At 38.6% G+C, this 27108-nt stretch overlaps 2 protein-coding genes across 2 annotated transcripts; one reads left to right on the top strand and one right to left on the bottom strand.

Moving 5' to 3' along the window:
- Positions 1-547: 547 nt before the first annotated feature.
- LOC123877820 (retinol dehydrogenase 14) lies at positions 548-11481 on the bottom strand. Its single transcript, XM_045924734.1, has 3 exons — positions 11337-11481; positions 3523-3816; positions 548-2068 (listed from the first exon to the last, which is right to left on the bottom strand). The coding sequence occupies exons 2-3, from the start codon at positions 3812-3814 to the stop codon at positions 1341-1343; spliced, it is 1020 nt and encodes a 339-aa protein (XP_045780690.1). The 5' UTR covers positions 3815-3816; positions 11337-11481; the 3' UTR covers positions 548-1340.
- Positions 11482-20668: 9187 nt separating this feature from the next.
- Positions 20669-26937, top strand: LOC123877818 (sperm flagellar protein 1-like). Its single transcript, XM_045924732.1, has 5 exons — positions 20669-20915; positions 22192-22401; positions 22925-23029; positions 24998-25143; positions 25720-26937. The coding sequence occupies exons 1-5, from the start codon at positions 20798-20800 to the stop codon at positions 26230-26232; spliced, it is 1092 nt and encodes a 363-aa protein (XP_045780688.1). The 5' UTR covers positions 20669-20797; the 3' UTR covers positions 26233-26937.
- Positions 26938-27108: the final 171 nt, after the last annotated feature.

The following is a 27108-nucleotide window of genomic DNA, read 5'->3' as shown; positions in this document are numbered from 1 at the left end:
AAAATAATACAGCGCCATCTATGGGTAGTATTTTATTTAGCTCTTTTAAGGGGCAAGGGACGGATCTGACGGACGGAAATTTAAATTTAATTTGTTTTTTCGCAATTTGTAAATTAATATGACAAAGTAGGCTAGGCATTCTAATTCCGACGATGGCAGTATCATCTTCACGGGATTACATAAAAATCTTTACTTGAAAGTGTTCAGTTTAAGGGGCATGAGACGAGCCTGCCCGCGAAATTCAAATTTAATTTGGTTTTTCGCAAATTGTAAACTAATAATCGATTATTCTCACAAACTAGTCGATACTAGAATTAATTTCTTAAACTGGACCCTTTCAAGTAAAGATTTTTATATAAACCTGTGAGGATGATACTGCCATTGTCGCAATTAAAATACCATAAGCCTACTTTGTCGTATTAGTTTACAAAGAAGAAACACTTAATATTGCGGTTTTCTCAATACAGCAATCTTTCTTGAGTACCTATTAGGTACCTATGTATCATACGGTCTATTGTACGGTTTTATTTAAATAAAAGTACCCGACTTCATTTTATTATTATTTTATTAATATAAAATACTTATCCCTAAAAACAAAAGATCAATATGCTAAAATCATTGATTAAACACAATTTTACAACACAACGAAATAGCTGGTAGAGTATCGTTCTAAGCAGGGAAATATTGTTAAAAAATTATTATAATCTTATAGGTCTTATGCTAAAACACAGTTTAAATTAACTTATAAATAATTAAACAATACAATTTTCATGTAGGTAGGTAAATTAAATAAGGCTCAGTTGCATGACGGGCGGTTAAAGTTGACCAAAGTTTCGGGGGGGGGGGAGAGGGGGGGGGGGGTTTGGGGGTCGAATTTTTCTCATGAAACGATTCGGTTAACTTATGACCCGGATGACGGCAGGGAACATATGGAATTTTATACTTAATTTCAAAATTTTGTCTGGTCTGGTGAGGCTTCGGCCATGGCTAGTTACCCTACCGGCAAAGCAGTGCCACCAAGCGATTTAGCGTTCCAGTACGATGCCGTGTAGAAACCAAAGAGTATGGGTTTATTTAAAAACTGCCATATCCCTTCCAGGCTAACCCGCTTCCATCTTAGACTAGGTATATCATCACTTACCACCAAATGAAATTGCAGTCAATTGCTAATTTGTAGCTGAACTAAAAAATACCTTTTTTGCACCTATTCAGTTTTTTAGACAGTTCTACGTTTACGAATAAGAAAATTTACGACATTGAACGAATTATTTTATAAATATAAAAATACTGGCCAACATAAACATACAGTCGTACTCCACTCTGCCGGTGTCCATTGCGCCTTAGATCTTAGGGTCACCCTCTTCCAATTTGACCATCTTCTCAGAAATTTCCCAAAGCTTCCGAGCCCTACCCATATCGCTTGCCGAACTTGACAGCGTACTTTCTTGACAATCAGAAAAGTACTTGCCACTAACCTTCGTTAACTTCTCATCCACCGCCAACATTACTGATGTTTGACAACCTTCGACTGGCGTTTTGAAGAAACAATACTTGATCAAAGACAACCCCCAACTTAACGGTGCTGGGACATTCCTCCAAATTCCACTGTCAATCAAACCTGGGTGCAAGCAATTCGCTGTCACCCCTGTACCTTCCAACCTCCTCGCTAGTTCCCGGGTAAACAAAATGTTTGCTTCCTTAGACACGTAGTATAAATACGCTGGGTTTAATGTTAAAGGATTCGGATTTTCCAAATTCACGGATGCCAATCGATATAAAGATGATGCAACAACTACTATTCGAGACGGAGCACTCTTTTTCAGCAAATCTATGAGGAGATGGGTCAATAGAAATGGTCCATAATGGTTCGTGGCCATAGTTAACTCTATCCCGTCTTCGGATTTGGCCTTCTTGAAGGATTCTGCGTACCCCGCGTTGTGGATCAAGACGTCTAGAGATTTTTCGGTTTTGTTGATGTCTTGGGCAAAGGATCTTATGGATGCGAAAGAACTTAGGTCCAGTTTTTTGATGATGACGTTGCTGTTTTTTGTTGCTTCGATGATTTCGTCTGGAAGAAAATAAATTGTCATTAGTTAGGTCATTTGAACATCAATTAACAAAGGAAAAACGGAACCCTTATAGGATCACTTCGTTGTCTGTCCGTCGGTCGTGTTTGTCAAGAAACCTATAGGGTACTTCCCGTTGACCTAGAATCATGAAAGACTGGTAGGTAGGTCTTTTAGCACAAGTAAAGGAATAAATCTGAAAACCGCGAATTTGTGGTTACATCATTGAAAAAAAATTAAAATGAATTTCAATTTTCAAAGTAAGATAACTATACCAAATGGGGTATATGAAAGGGTTTTACTTGTACATTCTAAAAACAGATTTTTATTTATTTTTTTGCATAATAGTTTTTGATTTATCGTGCCAAAGGTCGGAAAAAATACCCGAGTAAAGAACCCTCGGTGCGCGAGTCTGACTCGCACTTGGCCGGTTTTTTTTAAATATATTTGATAAGCTGGTCACTCAAAATTTCAACGCCCACTGAGATTTTTGTCTCTATCATTTGTATGGGATTACGTAAGAGAGAGACCGCTATACTAACTTATTTCCGCGGATAGAGTATATTCAGTTAGCCTCATTCGACAATAATTTGTTTCTGCCTTATAGCTCTTTCACACAGGTTGCGCAAGCGTAGACGTAGCGCGTACCATTGCGTTGTAATGTATGGAACTGTATGAAACATGGCACACCGCTTGCGTAAAGCGTGGATATATGCGTAACCTTGTGTGTTAGGGGTGTACGCGCGTCACTACGCACGTGTCACGTGTACGTGCTCGGTGTGAATCGGCCTTTAACTCGTGACGTATATTGCACTAGCCACCTGTCACAACAACAGAACAATAGGCTCACCTTTGACTTTCTCAGCCTATCCAAACTCTAAGAGGCCATAATAATCTGAGCGCCACATTTAGCTATTATTTTGCTGTTTCTGTACCTATGGCATCCATACTAATCAATGCGAAAATGTAACTGTCTGTCTGCCAGCTTTTCACGGCCCAAAAGTTCAACCGATTTTGATGAAAGGTACAGAGTTAGCTTAGATCCCGGGGAAAGACATAGGCTACTTTTTATCCCGAAAAATCTAAGAGTTTCCACGGGATTCTTAAAGGCCCATCCGTTTAACCGATATAAATGTTGGTACAGAGGTAGCTTGCATCCCAGAAACTGACATAGACAACTTTTTATCTCGGAAAAGCAAAGACCCACATGTTCTGTGACCTAACCTGGAAGGAGTGTGACAGTTTTTATTAAAGCCATACCCCTTTGGTTTCTACACGGCATCGTACTGGTACTAAATTACTTCGCGGTACGGCTTTGCCGGTAAGGTAACTAGCCACGGCCGAAGCCTTCCACCAGACAAGACGAACAATCACAATCGCATCAAATCAAACAAACACAATCGAATCCGGGAATTCCCACTAATAAGATAATGATGATGATAATGAAACCTTATACCTTTGACTTTCTCAGCTTTATCCAAACTCCGGCAAGCCATGATGACCTTGGCGCCTCGTTTGGCCAACTCTTTAGCAGTTTCCTTGCCTATTCCACTGGTACAGCCCGTCACAATCACCGTCTTCCCATCCATCCTGGTGTCTTCCCTGTACCTTCCACAGGTCAGCTTGGCGTAGAGGCGTAGTAGAAAGAATAGTAAGAGTAGACCGAGTATGGCAAGTAGACCGATGAGTAGAACGGCGGGGAGTAGCCAGTAAAGGTAGTTCGACTTCCAAGCCTCAGCTACAATCATGTCTGGAACAATTATGATGATATTACAGCTTTTTTTTTTCTTTAAATCTGCCTATACTCTGATTAGCCAATGTCAAGTTTGTGATATTTTCAAGTTATTGAATTTATACAAGTATGGACTCCGTCTGCGCCGACGCCCGCCGACATACGCGCGGCGCCCCTTTAGAGCGCTTCCCAGTCAGTTCCACCACCAAAAAACACCAACTAACACAAAAACCAGCCACTCTTAACAAAAAAAAACACTCCAAACAAGCATAGCACGCGCGCCAGCAAACGCCATCGCAGGCGAAGTCCTATTACAGCTTTACACTTATAGGTAGTTCTGCACTTTCTTCCGGTTGAATTTTTTAGGGTTCCGTACCTCAAAAGGAAAAACGGAACCCTTATAGGATCACTTTGTTGTCTGTCTGTCTGTCCGTCCGTCCGTCGTGACTGTCAAGAAAACCTATAGGGTACCTACTTCCCGTTGACCTCTAAATTATAATCATAGTAGGTACAAGTAAAGAAATAAATCCGGAAACCGTGAATTTGTGGTTACATCACAGAAAAAAAAATTGAAATGTTTTTAAATTTTCAAAGTAAGTAAGATAACTGCATTCTAAAACAGATTTTTATTTATTTTTATGCGTAATATGTAGTTTTTTATTTATCATGCAAAATGTCAAAAAAATACTCGAGTGCGGAACCCTCGGTGCGCGAGTCCGACTCGCACTTGGCCGGTTTTTTACTAAATATTTGAATTTTTAAAATGGTACCTATGTAAATAGGTACCTAGCTACCTACTTACATAATTGAAGTAGGTACATACTTATTAATAGGTAATAACAAATAGGTATAAAATCAGAGTAACGTATTCACTAAGACCGAAATATTCTCCATGAGAGAATACGATCTTCAAAAAATTGCAAAATTTCAGTTTCTAGACAGTTTGAGCTGTTTTGAAAATTCCTGTGTACAAAGTTACGATTGGTTTACATGCAGATGAGCCCTAAACTTTGACGCGACATACATACAAGTCGCGCCATCTAGCAACGCACGTTGTAAACTTTTATATCTATGTTATCGTAATAATCTAAAATATATACAAAACTTGAGGATGCCCGCTTGGATTTCGGTTTTTTTAATTGCGTAGGAACTCTATGATTTTCCGGGATAAAAAGTAGCCTATGTCCTTCCCCGGGATGTATCCCAAGTCTGTACCACATTAAAATCGGTTCAGCAGTTGGTCCATAAAAACGTAGCAGACAGATAGAGACACTTTCGCATCACACTAATATTATAAAGGAGAAAGTTTGTATGTGTGTGTGTGGTGTATGTTTGTTACTCCTTCACGCAAATACTACTGGACGGATTGGGCTGAAAAGAATGGAGATAGATTATACCCTGGATTAGCACATAGGCTACTTTTATCCCAGAAAATCAAAGAGTTCCCACGGGAATTTTAAAAAACCTACATCCACGCGAACGAAGTCGCGGGTGTCAGCTAGTAATTATTAATTAATTAATACTATACATAATGCAGCGCCTCGTTATAACTAGCTTACTGTTTCATAATAATAAAATGTTTAAAACCAGAGTGAATGAATAAATCATAAAACAAAACCGACATAGGAATGCGGTTTACCAAAAATTTATCTAACGTCTAAACACCGGGCCACATTGACCCAGCTAACATTGTTCCGAGTAGGTTACACTGACGCTGAGGCTGCTTTGCATGCAGAAAAGCCCTTACTTAGCGCATGATACAAAATACAAGTGCAGCCATCTGTTATCGCATGTTGAAAACACACCTATCCATACTAATATTATAAATGCGAAAGTGTGTCTGTCTGTCTGTCTGCTACCTATTCACGGCCCAACAGTGTAACCGATTCTGTCGAAATTTGGTACAGGGTTAGCTTATATCCCGGGGACGGACATAGGCTACTTTTTATCCCGGAAAATCAAAGACTTCCCACGAGATTCCTAAAGATCCATCCACTTAACCGATTTGTATGAAATTTGGTACCGAAGTAGCTTGCGTCCCTGTAATCGAAATAGGTAACTTTTTATCCCGGAAAATCAAACAGTTCCCACGGGATCTATAAAAATCTAAATCCACGCGGACGAAGTCGCGGGCATCCTCTAGTATAGAATATATTGTTCTTGTGGCCAATAAGGTGCTATTGTGGAGTCACAAAAAAATATGATATGTGGCCACCTACCTAACGCGTTAATTAACCGACTTCAAAAAACCAGGAGGTTCTCAATTTGTCGGGATATTTATTTTTATGTATGTTCCCCGATTACTCAAAGATACCTGAACCGATTTGGAAAATTTGCAGGTGGTCCAACTTTGGTGAAGATCTGATGAATATCTTCGGAGATGGAGAACAGAACTCCTCAATGGATAAGAGTAAATTGCTCGCGATCAGTGTAATAGCTTAGTAAACAGTAGGTTTTTAACTAGGCATAGCATATTTTGGTACAATGGCCCACTAAAAATTGTAAAAAAAATTAAAATTCAAAATGGTACTCACGTTTGGCGTTAGATTTTAACCCCAATTCAATTGGCATTATACGATAACCGTTCAATACATTAGAGTGCAAAAATCATAACCCTGCTTTTCTGTAGTCTGATAATGTAATGATTCTGTAGTCGAATATGTAGGTATGCGACGCGTGGTGTTTATATAAAATTGATATTATAATTTGACTAGCGACTCGCCCCGGCTTCGCACGGGTGTTCTATGGAAAAGTGGTTATAATGGCTAAAATATAAATGTTTGTTTTATACTAACGCGGACTTTTTTGTAGGCATTATTGAGTTCTACAACTTTTCTATAGAAGTCAACCATACATCTCTAACCATTTAGGCAGCGTTCGCGAGAATCGTTAACGTACGGCAGTTTTTTCGACGCCTTAAGGTCTCGGCACACATATGGGATCGGTAAGGGATCGTAACCGTAACGCCTTTCGCCTCGCTGTCACCAGGCGTCAACCTACCGTATGCGCGTAACGAAAGCGTATCAGCAGCGCCTGTACGTCAACTCGGCTACGGCTAGGCGACACCGCGCTTACGCCTCGCCGCCCGCTGGCTGACCTGGTTGGCACCAGATCAGTTTGAATCCAAACGTTAAGTGTAGCGCACGGTTATGTCTTGGTTTACAATACGTGAGTTGGCTATGATAGCCATAGCACTTGATGAAGAGGAAAAAGAAAATAGCAAGAAAAAACGAAGAGATGTGAGCTCGGGTACGCAGAGACGTAAGCGCGGGGACGATGAGCCGTAAGCGCGGGAATTGCAAGTTCGGAGCCTGTTCCGAGGCGAGGCGATTACGTTACGATTCCGATTAGTGTGTGTTCCGAGTAGGGAGTTTAATACAAATCATTCTGAACGGCTCGAGGCGATACGGTGACGATCCCTTTCCGATCCCATATGTGTGCCGAGACCTTTACTCCACAATTTTCACTACCACGAAAAATCCTATCTATTTTCCGGGATAAAATATAGCCTATACGGATTCGGAAGAATCCCTCTAAGTAATGGTAAAAGAAATTTTGAAATCGGTCCAGTAGTTTTTGAGCCTATTCAATACAAACATACAAAAATACAAAAATACAAAGGTTTCCTCTTTATAATATTAGTATAGATTTGCTGACACAAATTTTAATGACAAAACAAATTAACCTAAATCGGCTGACTGTCCTTTTCCGCAGAGATCATTGTGAGGACGAAATACGTTACCTATCGTGTCAAATAAGTTTTGCTTACAAACATTAGCACCAATATTCGTAGGTAGGTACTTACCTAGTCTGGTCCAGTTTAAGAAATTAGCTCTAGTATCGACTGATTTGTGAGAATAGTCGATTAGAGCTAATTTCTTAAACCTTTTCAAGTAAAGATTTTTATAAAAACCTGTGAGGATGATACTGCCATTGTCGCAATTAAAATGCCGTAAGCCTACTATGTCGTATTAGTTTACAAATTACGAAAAACCAAATAAAATTTGAATTTCGCGGGCAGGCCGGTCGCTTCCACCTTAAGAGCTTTTAAAACTGTTCCCCATATTAAAAAAAATCTATAATCCGTATTTTTGATGCTGGTAAGTGGTAACCCGTAAATCAAGAAGTGGCAGGTGGCAACCCTACCAACAATGCAGTAGGTATAATCCATACTAATATTATAAATGCGAAAGTGTGTGTGTGTGTGTGTGTGTGTGTGTGTGTGTGTGTGTGTGTGTGTATGTTTGTTACTCCTTCACGCAAAAACTACTGGACGGATTTGGCTGAAATTTAGAATAGAGATAGATAATATCCTGGATTAGCACATAGGCTACTTTTTATCCCGGAAAATCAAAGAGTTCCCACGGGATTTCAAAAAACTTAAATTCACGCGGGCGAAGTCGCGGGCATCGGCTAGTAAATACATAAACTAGTAAGTTCATTGGTACCTTTCTAGGTCATTATCACATTCTAACAAAGTTTTAACTTTTGAGTGTGTTCACAAAATTGAAACTCGATACATTAGGTAACAGAATATAACGTCCTATTTTTATAGATATTCGATCCATTGTCATCAAATTATCACGTTAGGCAACTTTGGAAATTCATTATACCTAGAAGGTATTGTTATTTGTGACATTGTTATACATTGATGATGACCTCTGGCTCAGTGCGGAGTCCCTCAAGGTCTCAGGTTTGATTCGATTAGAGTTGGGGAATTTGAAGATGGGAGGTAGGTACCTATAGATTGGCGGCTGTATCAGCGCCATATCCCAACCTCTGTCGGATGAAGCTAATGCTCTGAAAGTTGTACAACAAGGCCTTACGAAAGCAGGTAGGTAATGTAGATAACTTACGGAGTGACATGTTCAGAAAGAACGAAAGAAAGAAACAACCCGGCCAAGTGCGAGTCAGACTCGCGCACTGAGGGTTCCGTACTCGGGTATTTTTCCAACATTTTGCACGATAAATCAAAAACTAAAAATAAACAAAAATCTGTTTTAGAATGTAGGTACAGGTAAAACCCTTTCATATGATACCCCACTTGGTATAGTTATTTTATTTTGAAAATTGAAATACATTTTTTTTAAATGATGTAACCACAAATTTGCGGTTTTCAGATTTATTCCTATAATTGTGCTATAAAACCTACCTACCAAATTTCATGATTCTAGGTCAACGGGAAGTATACCTATACTTAGGTTTCTTGACAGACCCGACGGACAGACAGACAGACAGACAACAAAGTGATTCTATAAGGGTTCCGTTTTTCCTTTTGAGGTACGCAACCCTAAAAAACTAAAATTCTAAAAAAATATATAGTAAAGCAGTTAAGTAACTTTGTACACAGAACTTTTAATCTTTTTTATAAAATCTAGGGCCTCCCAGCCACTAACCTACGTATGAATATGGTTTAAATTGTGATCACGTAAACATCCTTATCTATACATATAATAAAATTGTAGAAAAGTGGTGTCTGTACAATGGAAATATATAAAAAAAAAGTAGCAGGGGTTGTTATTATATCGATGCCGAACCCGAAATTGTAATTAATTTTTTTTGTCTGTTTGTCTGTGTGTTTGTGCACGCTAATATCAGAAACGGCTTATTCGATTTAGATACGGTTTTCACTAATATATTGTAGTAAGCTTCACTTAACATTTAGTGTTTATTTCATGTCAATCGGTTCATAAATAAAAAAGTTATGTCAATTTAAAGAATCACGGCGAATATAAGTCACTATTCCACGCGAACCAAGTCGCGGGCACAGCTAGTGTTTAAATATTCAGCCTGTTTCTTTGCTATAAGAAACGATGACTCTGTGAGATGAGACTTGAGTACCTACTTGCCGTCTACGTATAAAACTAATTATCATGTACCTATTGACTGTTTTCTTGGAAAAAATATGTTGATTTTTGTGTTTCGCGGATCTAAAAAAACGAGTCGTAGGTACTCGCGTACCGAAGGTTCCGTAATCCAGAACGAAAAGTATTCAAGTAAAATGGTAATATTACATTAATTTGCTTATTCGTATTTTTTTATTTTATCTCTTCTTAATGAACCTCAAGGCGGATCACTAACTTTGTTTGTAGGTGTTTATTGTTAATATCTAAAAAGAAACAAGTGTAAATTAATTTATAACACCCCCGATAAGTGAAGGTTACAGTAACTAGAAAAGAGCTGATAACTTTCAAACGGCTGAACCGATTTTCTTGGATTATAGCTAAAAACACTCTTGATCAAGCCACCTTTCAAACAAAAAAACTAAATCGGTTCATTAGTTTAGGAGCTACGATGCCACAGACAGATACACAGATACACACGTCAAACTTATAACCCCCCTTTTTTTGGGTCTTTGGATTGTTTGAGTTGTCTCCATAAGGAACGAAAGAAAGCGAGTGTGTTTAACTACCTACTAGGTGTGAATGGAAAGTTGCTAATGTTAATAGTCAAAGAAAGTTAGCGCATTGTCGAAACATCAAAACAAACGACGTCCATTTTAAAAAGTCGAATAGGCAAATCAATGACCTCTCGATATCATCGGACAGCGGTATAGGGTCGTATAAAATGTGCTGCGGAATTTTAATAAATAAGTAAACAAGTGTAAATTAAAAATTTATAACCCCCCCGACAAGTGAATGTTACAGTAACTAGAAAAGAGCTGATAACTTTCAAACGGCTGAACCGATTTTCTTGGATTATAGCTAAGAACACTCTCGATAAAGCCACCTTACAAACAAAAAAAAAAAAACAAAAAAAAATCGGTTCATTAGTTTAGGAGCTACGATGCCACAGACAGATACACACGTCAAACTTATAACACTCCTCTTTTTGGGTCGGGGGTTAATAAATACTAAAGGTATTCGTAATCAGCAAAAAAACGGCCAAGTGAGAGTCGGGCTTCGCTCTGCTAGGGTTCCGTAATAAAAATAATTACGAACAACATATTATTTTGGGTCGTATGAAATATTTATTTTCCGACTAGAACATAACTTTGCAACAAACCGTAATAGAAAACCCCAAAAAATGTTCCTTTGTTTTGGTCACAGCTTACAAACTGTTTTATAATTCGTTGTTTTCAGTATTTGTTGTTTAAGTACAGTATAATATAATATACCGAAATTTTATATTCATAACTGGTTTAGTTTTTGAGATAGCCCCCGTCATAAAAATAGTCTAAAACGGACAACTTTGCCGGCCCCCCATTTCCTTATTTTTTAACCAACTTCCAAAAAAGGAGGAGGTTCTCAATTGATCGGAATCTTTTTTTTAAGATAAAGAATAAATAAAAAATATAGGTATCTGTACTCAATAAGCTCTAGACAATGACACCCCACATGCTATTATGGTTTGGAAGTATTTTAAAAATAAGTCCCTACCTACCCACAAAGTTAATTTAAATTTAAAAAAAAAACTATTTTTTTATAGGCCGAGTTGTGGGCTTTACACCCTTAACAAACGCATAGGTAATTAGATTCAATTTAGAGCTAGTCTAAGATCTGTCTAGGTAGATGTAATAACATTGTAAAATGACTTACCTTTAACGAAGACCACGTGTTTATAAAAAAACTAGGTATGTAATATTCCACACGACCGCATACAATAACGTTTCACAACAAACTAACAGTTGTAACTTGTAAGTGTTAAGTTAACCCGCACTCAAGACAAGAAGATTTCGAATAAGGGCGTTTATGCACTCATTCGTATTCAATTCGTATTCGTTTTAGTAAAAATACGATCAGTATTTTTAATTACGTCAAAAATCCATCCAATACGAATCGTAAAAATACGAATGAGATAATATATATATAACTATAAGAAAACTAGAAAAATGTTGATAACTTTGAAACGGCTAAACCGATTTTCTTAACGAGCTAAGAACACTCGATCAAACCACCTTTCAAACAAAAAAACTAAATTAAAATCGGTCCATTCGCTTAGGAGCTACGATGCCACAGACAGATACACAGATACACACGTCAAACTTATAACTCCCCTCTTTTTGGGTCGGGGGTTAATAAAAGGAAAAGTTGACTGACTGATCTGTCAATGCACAGCTCAAACTATTGGACAGATCGGGCTGAAAGGCATGCAAATAGCTATTATGACGTAGACATCCACTAAGAAAGCGTTTTTGAAAATTCAACCTCTAAAAGGGTATAAACCCCTAAAGGGGAAGGGGGGTAGGGGTACCCCTTAAGAGGGTAGGGGTTTGAAGTTTGTGTAGTCCACGCGGACAAAGTCGCGGGCATAAGCTAGTAATAAATTAAAAGAGCACATCATTACTGCGTCATTCAGGGAAATCATCAAAGATAGAATCAATTTTCGATATTACATACTCGTGAATACTTAGTAATTTCTTATCTTTAATCTGTAGATTAAAATGTTAAACTCATGGCACTGACCGCAGAGGCGGCGGTGGTTGTCCGCTCTAGGCCTCCAGTCTGTAGAGAGCCTCCAAACCTCAAGAAGTTCTACATACTTATAGTGAAATCTATACTAATATTATAAAGAGGAAACCTTTGTATTTTTGTATGTTTGTATTGAATAGGCTCAAAAACTACTGGACCGATTTCAAAATTTCTTATACCATTACTTAGAGGGATTCTTCAGAATCCGCATAGGCTATATTTTATCCCGGAAAATAGAAAAATTAAATGTCCACCCGTGCGAAGCCGGGGCGGGTCGCTAGTCCTAAATAATTTTGCTCACTCAATCAATCAATCAATCAATTTATTGCAAATCCTATACATTGGTCTTAATCTAAGCTTATAATAAGTACAGCCTTTAGCCTTACGGCATGCAAACGGCCAAATGCGGCCTCACTAAATAAGAGTGATCTTAAAAGTTATGAAAAATGTATCTAGGACCATTTACCATACCGCTTAAATTCTTCGTTTCAATCATTATTTTTGTTTTAAGAATCAGCATAATACATTATATTATTATAAGACGTAATTCATACTTCTACATCTATACTTTTTTTTATAAGGTTTTTTGGAATTTGGAGTTTTGGAAAGAAAAGAAACAAAGTTAGTACCCCTTCATAATATTACTAGAACAAATTTCAGTATTTTATTTGATTTTTGATTCTTTAAGGTGCCCACGCACTCGAACTGCACTGCAGCGGAACTGCCGCGCCGCGCCGCAGTGACGTACGCGCGTCGCGGCTGGAGAGAATATCGTGCGGGGCGCTGACGCGACGCGCAGTTCCGCTGCAGTGCATATCAAGTGCGTGGGCACCTTTAATGGACCCTTCCAGGGGTCAAATCTGCGAAGAAAAGAAGAATTAAACGGGGGCCTCATTCAAGTGAATGTGGCCCCAGGCCCCCGACGTACTTAGTCCGTACTTAGTCCGCTGTTGATGATGACTAAGTGATTATGGCGATATGATTTCTCTATAGAAATTTGAAGGCATTGACTTGTGCCGTTTTCTCTCGTTAACCGTTGAACGAGTCACATTATGTTGTAAGCAAATCTTGTATATAATCTAAGTGTTTACAATTTTGTATGTAATGGTAGGTAATCATTTAATGTACTTTCTATACTTACCTATTTGACCATTTGTTATTTGTTGCTAACAAATGAAAATCTTCTCATTCTGTGAGGAGACCCGTACTCAGTAGTGGGGCGGAAACGGGACCCTAATACTAAGCCTCCACTGTCCACCCGTCTGTCATAATATTGTATATCAAATCTTTGAAAAGAGCAACCGCCGAGTTTCTTGCTGGTTCTTCTCGGTAGGAAACGCATTCCGAACCAGTGGTAGATGCTTTTGACGATTCAAAAGAACTTGTAAAAGTCTAATTGAATAAAAATATTTTGAATTTGAATTTTTCCGACTGTCCGTGCGTCCATCCGAGCGGGCTGTATTTCGTGAATAGGTACAGACATGAAAATATGTTCACATGTGTTTTCTTCAACAAAGTACAAAATGGTCGCCATGAAAAAAATAATTAATGGTGGATGGTACGAAAGAAAGAAAGAAAGAAAGAAAATGTATTTATTTGTTGTTGGTGTCACAGATAAAAACAAAGTATACAAATATACATTTTCATCTGTGACATCACCCCAAATGGGTGTACAGCTCAGCATTATGTCCTGCATCATAAGCAGGACGCTGATTTTCAGCTGTGACCCGGAGAACGAAACCTTCGTGTGAAATTCTGATTCGCACTTGGCCAGTTTTTCGTAAGTTGTTGTATACTATAGTTATCATCCAGTCTAGAAATCTAGAAAAAGCATTACGGAACCAAGCAGGTAAGTATCATAATAATTATTATTTAAACTGTAGAAACTTTAGAAAGTGTCACGGAACACAGAAACTGCGATGGCGGACGTCATTTCCCTCTAAATATGTACCTGGCGAAAACTGTACACTAACATAGGCCGGATTAAAGCTACGCCACACTTGCGCGTAGACTTGCCAGATGCCTCGTATTTTACGGGTTGCCCTGTATTTCAGGGGTAATACAGAACCCCGTAATTGTGAAAATATAATACGGGGTTAATGAGCTCCCGTATTTTTTACTGATTCAGCCGGAGCCGGCTGGCGAAACTACACCTTGACACTTTTTTTTTTAAAAGAATATTAGCCATGCTAATCATGACTAATACTCCCCTTTCCCCTCCAATTAAGCGTAAAGCTTGTGCCAGGAGTGGGTACGACAATAGTGCAACGGGTGGGGTTTGAACCGCCGACCTTTCGTAATTGAGTTCGCTCTTCAACCGTTGTGCTATCGAGGCTCTTAGGTTTTGTCCAGTAGAAAAAATATTTTCACTGTACGGTAATGCGTGGACCAATAAGGTACTTAGGTATATATATACGCGCTTATACGCACGTAGCCGAAACGTAGTTTATGTCCGTCTCTAAGATGTAGTAGGTAATCCATACTTAATGTTATAAATGCGAAAGTGTGTCTGTCTGTCTGCTACGCTTTCACGGCTCAACCGCTAAACCGATTTTAATGAAATTTTGTACAGACTTAGGATATATTCCGGGGAAGGATATAGGCTACTTTTAATCCCGGAAAAAGAAACAGTTCCCGCGGGATTCCTAAATACTCATCCACTTGATTGATTTGTATGAAAGGTACCGAGAGGTAGCTTGCGTCCCTGTTATTGACATAGGCAACTTTTCATTCCGGAAAATCAAATAGTTCCCACGGGATCTTTAAAAACCTAAATCCACGCAGACGAAGTCGCGGGCGTCTAGTAATATACATATTATGATACCCGCAATTTCGTATAATATGTGGATTTAGGTTTTTTATATCACCTAGGAACTCTTTGACTTTACAGAAACACAAGAGTGAAGGTTACAGTAACTAGAAAGAAAGAGCTGATAACTTTCAAACGGCTGAACCGATTTTCTTGGATTATAGCTAAGAACACTCTCGATCAAGCCACCTTTCAAACAAAAAAAAATTAAATTAAAATCGGTTCATTAGTTTAGGAGCTATGATGCCAAAGGCAGATACACAAGTCAAACTTATAACACCCCTCTTTTTTGGTCGGGGGTTAAAAAGTAGCCCATGCCTTTTTGCAAGCTTTGCACCTTTTGTCAAAATTAGTTTAACGGATGGACCGTGAAAAAATATCACAAACACACATAGACAATACACTTTAGCATTTACAATATTAGTAGGTATTGATTATCATCCTGACAAGAAGCAATAGGTAGTTATTCACTGTATTATTATGAAATTACATCTTTCCGGAGTTCAGAGAAACGACGGTAATGACAATCGATTTGTTTTGCCGACTGTACAAAAACACTAAAATGCGCGCGCGCATCTCGCAAATCCGTACAGTCAAGTATAGAAGAGTTTAAATACATACCTACCATATAAGAAGAGTTACACCTATACCATACAAGAAGAGTTTAAATAAATACATATATAATATATATAGGTATATTATGTTTGTAAAATAGAGTTTAAATACTATTTATTTGTGAATCAAGACCGGGAGCCGCAACAGAAATGGCTGAAACCAGTAAGCGCCACAAGTACGCCTCTCATATCGAGAGTTACTTTTTTGCCGTGCTGTGGAGACTGACTGACTGCAATGATATCAGCTGCTGGTAAATAATGCAGTTTAAAGCTGCCGATAAACTTGGGTAAACTAACTTGTAGCAAAACATTGCTGTTCATTTTTACGAACAAGGAATAGTAAATGTGAACCCTCAGATTTTTCATCACCTTAGGATGGAAGCGAGCTAACTTGGAAGAGAGTTTGGAGGTTTAATTAAACCTGGTACGGGCCATTTAATTGGTTAACATAAAAAACAGGTCAAGTGCGAGTCGGACCATATACATATTATATGTAGAAAATAACACTTTAAATTTTTTGTAATGTAAGCACAAATTCATGGTTATCAAATTTTTCACCCTTGTGCTACAATACCTACCTGCCTGCTAAATTTCAATATTCTAGGTCAACGGGAACTGGGAAGTACCCTATATGTTTCTTGACAGACACAACAGACAGACTATAAGGGTTACTCTTTTTATTTTGAGGTACGGAGCTCTAAAAAGGTACAAGTTAAAATATTATCCATGTGATGCACTTTTGTTTCGCATTGTAGCTACGTAGGTATACTTAAGAGGGGTCTCTTCATCACTCGCTTCATACAAACGTTGTTCCAATTTCATTTGAATATTAAGCAACCAAAGTCCATGTTTTGCAGACATATTCTAGAAACTAATATCTGTGTCTGTGGTGTTTTAGATTTTTCTAAAAATATGTAGTTTTTAAATTACAAGGGCTCAAAGATTTGTATGTAAATTTTTAAGACCGCGTAACTTTGAAACCGAATATTTTAACAGAAATCTGTAAAACCACAGACGTAGATATTAGTTTCTAGAATATGTCTGCAAAATTTCATGGACTTTGGTTGCTTAATATTCAAATGAAATTGGAACTACGATTGTATAAAGCGAGTGACGGAGAGCCCTGTTAACAAAGAAAGCTGTTGTTTGCTATGTAGAGGCACAGGTAGAGGTACGTGTGTAAAGAGGAAAGGTTACTTGACCGCCGATGACTTATTGACACACATTGATGTTACAGGTTCTTCATATTATCTCCTATTCTCCCATTCTTGCTTATTGGTGTTGAAGATATCGCTATAAAATTCGCTAGACGCAACTAGAGCCGAGGCGATCTTTCTTGATGACAACTCTCTTTCTTGATGATATTAATTTGTTCCCGGAGACGAACTAATAGGGAAGTACTAAAAATGCCGTGTTTAAGCTATACAAAGTCTCCAGTAACCATGTCGGAGGGTTGCCAACGAAACATTCATAAAAAAATAGGAAAGTACTGCAGTCATTGGTCGCTGATGGTAGTTCCGATAACAGAACAATTTTTTAAAATAAATACGGGCCGAATTGAGCACCACCTCCTTTTTGGAAGTCGGTTAAAAAATAGCGAGCAAACGACCAGGTGGGTCATGTGATGTCAAGTAGCCGCCTCCCTGAACATTTGCAGTGCCAGGAGGACCACCAATACCTAGGTACTTCTAATCTAGTGGTGCTTACTGATTGCATTTTAACATCAATGGTTCGGGCATTAATATGCAAATAATATAAAATATTAATGCAGTGCAGGCAAGTGCAATGGAGGTTAATTCACCCGCACTTAATGGAAGATAAGTCCTTGTATACAAAAATAGTTAGCTTCAACTGTAAGGGGATCAAGAGGTCTCGTGAATGTGTGAATTCACTCTGTAAGTCAGCAGACGTAATAGCCCTCCAAGAAACTTGGCTGCTGCCAGATGAAATACCTATTCTTGGAGAAATAGATAGTGATTTCATGTATAGCGGCAAATCATCGATGAATATCTCTATTGGCCCAGTGAGAGGTAGGCCGTATGGGGGTGTGGCGTTGCTATGGCGAAAAAGTGTCTTCACGTCAGTATCCGTTGTGCCGTGTAATAATAGTCGCATTACTGCTATAAAAGGGGTAATCGAGAAACGTGTGTTTCTATTTATGTGTGTGTATATGCCTACTGACTCGCATGTGAATATTGTGGAGCTTAATGAATGCTTAGGTGAGCTTGTAGCTATGATAGATATGTGCGGCATTGAGTCTGTATACATGTTAGGTGATTTTAATGCGCATCTTGGCGAGCTATTCGGTAGGGAGCTATTAAATTTTTGCTCAGACCAACATTGGATATGCGCTGATGTTGCCAAGCTTGGACGGGACAGCGATACCTACACCTTTGTTAGTGATGCGCATGGGTGTCGGCGATGGCTCGATCATTGTTTGGTGACGGAGGCAGCTTGGATATCGATTAGGGATGTCAAGGTGCGCTATGATGTGTTCTGGTCGGATCATTTTCCTCTGGAGATAAGTTGTAATTTTGCTGTAACAAGAATTAAGTCCGTTTACAATACGGTTGTGAGGCACACAATGGTATCCGATCAGAACAGTAACATTGGAATCAAGTGGGGGGAAAAAACCCAGGTTGACATGTACACCGAAATGTGTTCTAGTTTACTGAAGAAAGTAGATTTTCCCAGCGAGCTAAGTATATGTTGTGACAAAATGTGTACAGATGAAACTCATAGGTTAGTTATTGACGAGCTGTACCAAAGAATTGTTCAGGTGCTACAGAAGGCAGCAATTGCGAGCAATCAGCCTGGAAGGGTCAGCAAAGGTAGACGGGTAGCGGGATGGAACAGGTATGTCAAAGAAACTCATAGGGAAGCTCGTGAGAAATTTCTGATTTGGAAACAACATGGTATGCCTTTGAGGGGTAAAATGTATAACGATATGAGGGAAAGTAGGAGTAAATTCAAAAATAAGTTAAAATTTTGTCAAAATCATAAAGAGCAGCTACAGATGGACGCGTTAGCAGAGAAACATAAGCAGAAGAATTTTAATAAATTTTGGAAGGAAACAAGAAAATTGAATCCTAGTGGCGGCCTCCCCGTGAGCGTTGAAGGTGAGACAAATGCAGGGCGCATAGCTAATTTATTTAAAGAACATTTTAGAGTATGCTCTACCCAAACTCGGGCGTCGCTGTCTCGGGGATGTACACAAGTTTTGAACTCTTCTCTCTCGTTCAGTGCAAAAGAGGTGAAGAGTGTCATAAAGAACTTATCGAGGGGAAAGTCGCCGGGGCACGATGGGCTGAGTGTGGAGCACCTTATATACGCGGGACATCACATCTATCGTGTACTTGCCATGCTTTATACGTTCTGCATTCGTCACTCCTATCTTCCAGAAGACTTAATGGAAAGCGTAGTGGTTCCTGTAGTTAAGAATAAAACAGGCGATATTTCAGATAAAAGTAACTATAGACCTATATCGCTAGCTGCGATATTAGGAAAAGTGTTTGATGGTCTGCTAGATCGTCAACTTAGTGAATATGTCGAGCTAAATGATGCACAATTTGGCTTTAGACAAAATCTGTCCACGGAAAGTGCTATACTGGCACTCAAGCAGACCGTCAAATACTACACGGACAGGAAAACACCTGTGTACGCTGCCTTTCTTGACCTTTCCAAGGCGTTTGATCTAGTCTGCTATGATAAGCTCTGGGAGAAGCTTCGGAGCTTAAATGTGCCGTCAGAGATAGTAAGCATTTTAAAATATTGGTACAGCTCTCAAAAAAACAAGGTGAGGTGGGCTAATTCTTACTCAGAGTCGTATCGTCTAGAGTGTGGCGTTAGGCAAGGCGGTTTAACATCTCCTACTTTGTTTAACATATACATAAACCAGCTGATTGATGAGCTCAGCGGAACTGGAATCGGCTGCTCTATTGATGGAACTATGATCAATAATCTAAGCTATGCAGACGATATGGTATTGCTGAGTCCATCAATTAGCGCACTCAGAAAGCTCCTCAAGATATGCGAGACCTATGCTGCGTCACATGGACTCGTGTACAATGTGAAGAAGAGTGAGCTCCTGATATTTAAGAGCAAGGGAAACACTGTAGTCGATGTCCCACCCGTAACCCTTAACGGAGTTGCACTTAAGAGAGTGACTGAGTTTAAATATTTGGGGCACATTGTGACAGACGATATGTCTGATGTTAGAGACATTGAGAGGGAGCGTAGGGCGTTGGCGGTCCGATGCAATACTCTAGCCCGCAGGTTTGCACGGTGTAATAGGGAGGTAAAGCTTACTTTATTTAAAGCGTACTGCCAAACATTTTACACGTGCAGCCTGTGGGTGACGTATACCCATAGGGCCTACAGCGACCTACGTGTGCAGTACAACAATGGGTTCAGGGTACTGATGGGGCTGCCGCGCTGGTGCAGTGCATCACAGATGTTCGCAGAGGCTCATACAGACGACTTTTACGCAATCATGAGAAAAAGAGCTGCATCTGTGATGAGCAGAGTGCGCGGGAGCTCCAACAGTATTTTGAACACATTGGCTGCAAAGTGGGAAAACCCCTTTATGAAGCACTGGGTGTACATACATATGAACACCCAGTGGTCCCGTAGCTACATGAACTGAGCCTAATTTGACAATTAATAATAATGTAATTTAGTTTAGTTGAATTTAATTTAATTTAATTTATTTTAATTTTAATTTAATTTAATTTGGTCTGATTTGATTTAATTTAATTTAATCTGGTTTGATTTAATTTAATCTGATTTCATTTGACTTGATTTGATTTAATTTAATTTAATTTAATCACTAACATAGTTCATAAGACCCTGTTACTAACACTATATGGATGAATGGAATAGTCCGAAATAAATGTTTATTATTATTATTATTATTATTAATGGTCGCAGATAACGGGTATTAGGAAGGAGAGAGAAGGAGTCACGACCCTCAGCCTTGAGGAATATGACAAGAGAAAGAGAGACTGGCCACAAACAAAAATAATGACATCTTACAAAACAAACCACAACTGTCACGTCATTTCAATCAGGACAAACATGCGAAATTGATAATCGTCAAGCCATCAGAACCGAGTAAAATAAAATCAAACAAAATAAAAGTGTAAATAAGGTATAAAAACTACAAAATGTCCCTACTTGAGTCGCCTATACCGTTGTCGGATATTGAAGACGTGCTGGCATGGGTGGACACCTTCAAGCTGTCTCGTCCAACTAAGAAGATTAACAGGGATTTTTCTGATGCTGGTTCTTAGAATTTTTAGTATTTCTTGCAACCTTCTAACCTGGATTTCGTCTGTTGTTGTCTGGGAGGCTTCGGCCGTGGCTATAGTTATTAGTTACCACCTTACCAGCAAAGCCGTGCCGCCAAGCGATGTAGAGTTCCGGTACGATGCCGTGTCGAAACCAAAGTAGTATGGGTTTAATGAAACCTGCCATACCACTTCCAGGTTAGCCCACTTCCATCTTAGATTGCATCATCACTTACTACCAGGTGAGATTGCAATTAGGGACTAACTTGTATCTGAATAAAATAATAAAAAAACCTAGACTTCGATAGTGTAGGGATTAGGGAGGTAGACTAGGTTAGGCATAAGTTTATGCAGTAGGCTATACCTATACAGTACATAGATTCAGTACAGGAATTAAGGATAACATTCAAGCTGAAAAATCCATACTAATATTATAAATGCAAAAATGTGTGTGTCTGTCTGTCTGTCTGTCTATCTGTCTGGCTGTCTATCTGTCTGTCTATCTGCTACTTTCTCCCGGCGCAACCGCTGAACCGATTTTAATGTTTGGTACAGACTTGGGATACATCCCGGGGAAGGACACAGGCTACTTTTTATCCCGGAAAATCAAAAACTTCAAAAACTCTGATTCATAATAGGAAAGTGGGAATATATTATGGTAGGATGAAGAAAAAAATAATTCCTGATTATTTAATTATATTTTTCCTTAACGTGTTTTCCTTCACCGTTAAAACAAATGATATTTAATTGCTTGGCACGCATATAAGTCCAAAAAGATAGTGCTTGCTCGATATCGAACCCACGAGCTCCCGAATAGAAGGCGAACGTTTTAACCACTAGGTTATCACGGCTATGCCTGAGAGTTCTCCATAATGCTCTCAAAGGTGTGTGAAATCTGCCAATCCGCACTTTTCCACCGTGGTAGACTATAGCCAAACCATTCTCATTCTAAGAGATCTGTGCTCAGTAGTGAACCGGTGATGGTGATCATGACCTATTTTTAACCCCCGACCCAAAAAGAGGGGTGTTATAATTTTGACGTGTGTATCTGAGTATCTGTGTATCTGTCTGTGGCACCGTAGCTCCTAAACTAATGAACCGATTTTAATTTAGTTTTTTTTTGTTTGTAAGGTAAATGATCGAGAGTGTTCTTAGGTATAATCCAAGAAAATCGGTTCTGCCGTTTGAAAGTTATCAGCTCTTTTCTAGTTACTGTAACCTTCATTTGTGGGGTGTGTTATAAATTTTTAATTTATACTTGTTGATTGCAGTACTTTTAGCAGAGATCCTCAGCGTGCACTACCCAAAGCTGGTGGAAATGCACAACTACCCGCCACGGAACAGCCATTCCCTGAAGCTGAACAACTGGATGACGCTCAACAGGAAGGTGCTGAAGAAGCTCAAGCTGAACCTGTGCTGCAACACCATGGAACAGCTCGCTAACTGCACCCCTGGGCTCATTGAACGGGTGCTTCTTATGGGTAAGAGTTATCTTCAAACCAGCGAATACCCCGATCGGGTCAAAATACTGCCAAACTGGCTTAACCCTTCAGTTATTGAGTTTTTCCAAATCCAAAAGTCACATATGTGCATCTTCAGACTGTTTATCCAGCTATTTCTGGGCTAAAAAAATTGGTTGTCTGTAAAGTCGGTTTACTGACGATAGTTGAACGTGACAACAAAGGCCGATTGTGCTTCTTTGTCGCTCGTTCCGCGCTCTCGCTTGCACTTCAAGCCTTACATGGAACGCCTCAGAGCGAGGTAACGCCGCATGAGTCATGTTTTTTCATGCGTGCAGCCGGCTCTATCGAATTATGACGTTGTCACGTCAAAAAAAAAATTCATCAAGATCGGTTTAGGAGCTAGCCGCTAAAAGATAACATATAAATCAAAACTGGTGGAATACGGAACGCCAAATCCATCTAGTAGTTTTTGCGTTAAGGAGTAACAAACATACACACACACACTTTTGCTTTTATAATATTTGTGTGATTGTTGTTTCAGTTAAAGACAAAATCCGGCGAGATGAAGAGATGAACAAAACTTTAAAAGAAGTAGAACAAAACATGTCCAGTGGTGGCAGTTACTACGAGGCATGTGGAGATGATGGTAAGATGATAAACAATAATATCTATTCCAAAGCAGAAACTGACTGACTGACACTAATTAACCGCTGGGTCTAGGAACTTGAGATTAATAATACAAGTGTAAATTCACTCCCGACAAGTGAAAGTTACAGTAACTAGAAAAGAGCTGATTACTTTCAAACGGCTGAACCGATTTTCTTGGATAATAGCTAAGAACACTCGATTAAGCCACCTTTCAAACAAAAAAAAAAAACTTAATTAAAATCGGTTCATTAGTTTAGGAACTACGATGCCACGGACAGATACACAGATACACAGACACTGATACACACGATACACTTATAACACCCCTCTTTTTGGGTCGGGGGTTAAAAATTGCATGGGAGCAGTAATATTATATAGTAATATAGTAAGTATTATTGGCCAAAAGGCAAGAGGAAAGTAGGTAGACCAAAATCGAGATGGTCTAACGACATAGTACAGATAGCAGGGAAGAATTGGCTTAAAACAGCAAAAAACAGGGAGAAATGGCGCGAACTGGAGGAGGCCTATACCCAATGAGGGGCCCTTATCAAGCCAGAATTATAAACACAATTATATATATATATATAAGTAAATATGTAAAAAATAAATTTGTAAATAACTACTAATTTACTAACACATAAATAAACATAACTTACACACATAAATACACACGCATACTATTATACAATACGCTTATACGCTTACACAACACACACACACACACACGCGCGCGCGCACGCACACACACACACACACACACACACACACACACACACACACACACACACACACACACACACACACACACACACACAACGATTAACATACTAACAAATACAATAGAATAGACATTAGAATAGATTAAATTAGTTAGAAACCATGTAAATACTAGTAATTGATAAGGAAAATAAAGGCTTAATAATAATAATAATAATAGTAAGTATATTAAAGTATTATATTGTATAGTATATTGTATAGTAGGTATAATAAAGTAAGCATAGAAGGCTGAGCTTTCAGTTGCCCATAAGATTGATAGTATTGTAACTTTTTAAGAATTGAAAAGAGAAATAACTGCTGAGTTTCTTGGCTCAGTAGAAACTCCTTTCCGAACCGGCGGTAGAGTCACAGATGTATCTTAACTAAAGTATTTTAGATTTTGCATGTGGGTTTTCTCTATAATGATGATCTCCACCTGCTAAGAAAATATTTTCAGAAACTCCAGAAGAGCGAAACCGGTAGTAACGTAATAAGATATGTTTTAAAAGAAAGCACAGACCCCCTCCCCCCTGACTAGGTGGACAGATGACATTAAACGAGTCACAGGGAGCCGCTGGATTCTGATGGCGCAAGGCCATCGCGTGTGGAACTCCCTAAAACAGTCCTATGTCCAGCTGAGGACATCGTATCAGTTGAAAATGATGATCTATACTAATATTATAAAGAGGAAACCTTTGTATTTTTGTATTTTTGTATGTTTGTATTGAATAGGCTCAAAAACTACTGGACCGATTTCAAAATTTCTTTTACCATTACTTAGAGGGATTCTTCCGAATCCGTATAGGCTATATTTTATCCCGGAAAATAGATAGGATTTTTCGTGGTAGTGAAAATTGTGGAGTAAGGCGTCGAAAAAACTGCCGTACGTTAACGATTCCCGCGAACGCTGCCTAAATGGTTAGAGATGTATGGTTGACTTCTATAGAAAAGTTGTAGAACTCAATAATGCCTACAAAAAAGTCTGCGATAGTATAAACCAAACATTTATATTTTAGCCATTATAACCACTTTTCCATAGAATAAAATTGGGTACTTCCCGTTGACTTCGAATCATGAAATTTGGACCAATAGAGTACACACTACATTCTTCCCGACATAGGCTATATTTTATTTTCAAGCACCCGTGCGAAGCCGGGGCGGTTCGCTAGTAAAGTTATAAAGGACATTAAAGTAAGGGATTCTTTCACAGAACACGTGCTAGTGGTACCTGTGAAGACGAGGGTGAATGGAGTATTGGAAACTATACAAAAGAAAGTGATTAGCCATGAACATTATCTCGGTCTCAAAGAAGAATTGAAGGATGCTAAGGATTCAGCTGAAATACTTAAACAAAAGGTTCGTAATGTCAGTCAGTTACTAGGAAGCGGTGAAGCTCAGTGATTGAGATTAAGACTTCGGCTTCTTGATTTTATACTAATAGTACGGATACAACAATAATTATTCTAAATCACACTTCACACTATCACACTTTCACACTATGATTATAAAGGAGAAAGTTTGTGTGTATGTGTGTGTGTGTGTATGTTGGTTATTCCTTCACGCAAAAACTACTGGACGGATTGGGCTGAAATTTAGAATGGAGATAGATTATACCCTGGATTAGCACATAGGCTACTTTGTATCCCGGAAAATCAAAAAGTTCCCACGGGATCTTTTAAAAACCTACATCCACGCGAACGAAGTCGCGGGTATCAGCTAGTATCTTGATAAAAAGCTTGTAAGCAAAGTATTATAAGTTACTGTTAAAGTCTCTCATCGGACCATCCCTAGGCCTCATTTAGAAAATGCCACCATAGAAAACATAGCATTAATCTTGCGTATACAAAACAAAAATAACCCAAATAAAAAGTAAAAGAGGAAAGAAATAAAATTATCTATCTACAGTCAAATACTAATAAAATACCATTTCAGGTTGAACATTTAGACAGTCTCATCAAACTAAAAGAAGAAAGGATAGAAGAACTACAAAAACAATTGGACAGAAAGCAAACAAGACGTAAGGAAGTTGAAAGCAATCAGAACAGCATCTCTGTACCATTCGAACCACCTACTCCTGAACCCATCAGTCTAGTAAACGTAGAAAGTAGACCATTATCTCTTAAATCTGTTGATGGTAACACACGAATAGGCAAAGAAGAATCTAAAATTCCAGTGCCAATAGCTGCTGATGTAATCAAACAAATATCAAAACCGAGTATTCCAGAAGTTGAATCCATAGATTATAAAGAAGATACATTGGATAATGTTGAAAGAATAAAATCAGATGTTTTTAAAGAAGTGGAAATAATCGACCAAAGAATTTTAGAGGGGTTTCATGATAGCCTCGAATATATCAACGAACCTGATACAATTACAGCGATGGATACTAAACAAAATAATATAAAGGACATAGAGTACTCATACGAAATTAGTTATCTAAATTAGTAATAACAAAATCAAGTCTTTTGAACACTTAGGATATCTGACCATTGAAGTGGAGTGGAGCGGATATGTGTTTAAATGACTAATCATATTATTAAAAGGCGACGTGATAAAAGTATCACGTGATCTGTCAATAATCAGATTGGTTTGCTGAACGTGTCACCGATTCACTCCGGTTCAATTGACGGGCACCTTAGCTGGAAAGACAGATGGAAAGATTTTTTTTAAAGTTTGGGGAAAATACTCATAAAAAAGTATACTTATTGAATAAGTTTGTTATTGGCTGAATATGTAAATTTAGACCTAGCATGATGATAGCCGATTCTGAATCGTTCTTAAAAACTTCCTAAATAAGTGCCTGCCTGCTTTTTATCGACTGTGTATGAGTGGAAGTCTGTGGAACCCAGATGAGTTCAGGACAAATAAATTAATGATAGATGGCGTGAATGAATTATATCATCAATATTGAATGGTCTGCTAAACACATCTACCCATCTCTACTTTAGTGGATACTGACTACTGATACTGAGCCTCAGGTTTCAAATTTCAAAAGAATCGTCTTCCAAAACTTTTACCTTTTGACAAGTCAATTCTCAAAACTTTCTTTTATATTGAATAGAATACTTGAAAGTACCGAAAACAACCATTGATTTGGTTTAAGGGCCGGCGCACATATGGCGGAGCGCAGCGCAGAGCATGCCCGCGAAGTTTTCTAATCGCGTGAATTGGTACCAGATAATGCGCGAGCACGCGCGGGACTGCGCGCGGATGCGCGAGTATCCGCACGGATTGATTTTAGATATTATTTCAATGAGGATAATGTCGATAATATTTTGACTGTGAAGAGTGCTCTGCGCTGCGCTTCGCCATATATGTGCC

The sequence above is a fragment of the Maniola jurtina genome, chromosome 24 (assembly GCF_905333055.1).
Source record: "Maniola jurtina chromosome 24, ilManJurt1.1, whole genome shotgun sequence".
NCBI classification, from domain to species: Eukaryota; Metazoa; Arthropoda; class Insecta; order Lepidoptera; family Nymphalidae; genus Maniola; species Maniola jurtina.
The sequence above is the reverse complement of the archived record's forward strand: the minus strand, read 5'-3'. Positions and strand labels throughout refer to the sequence as shown.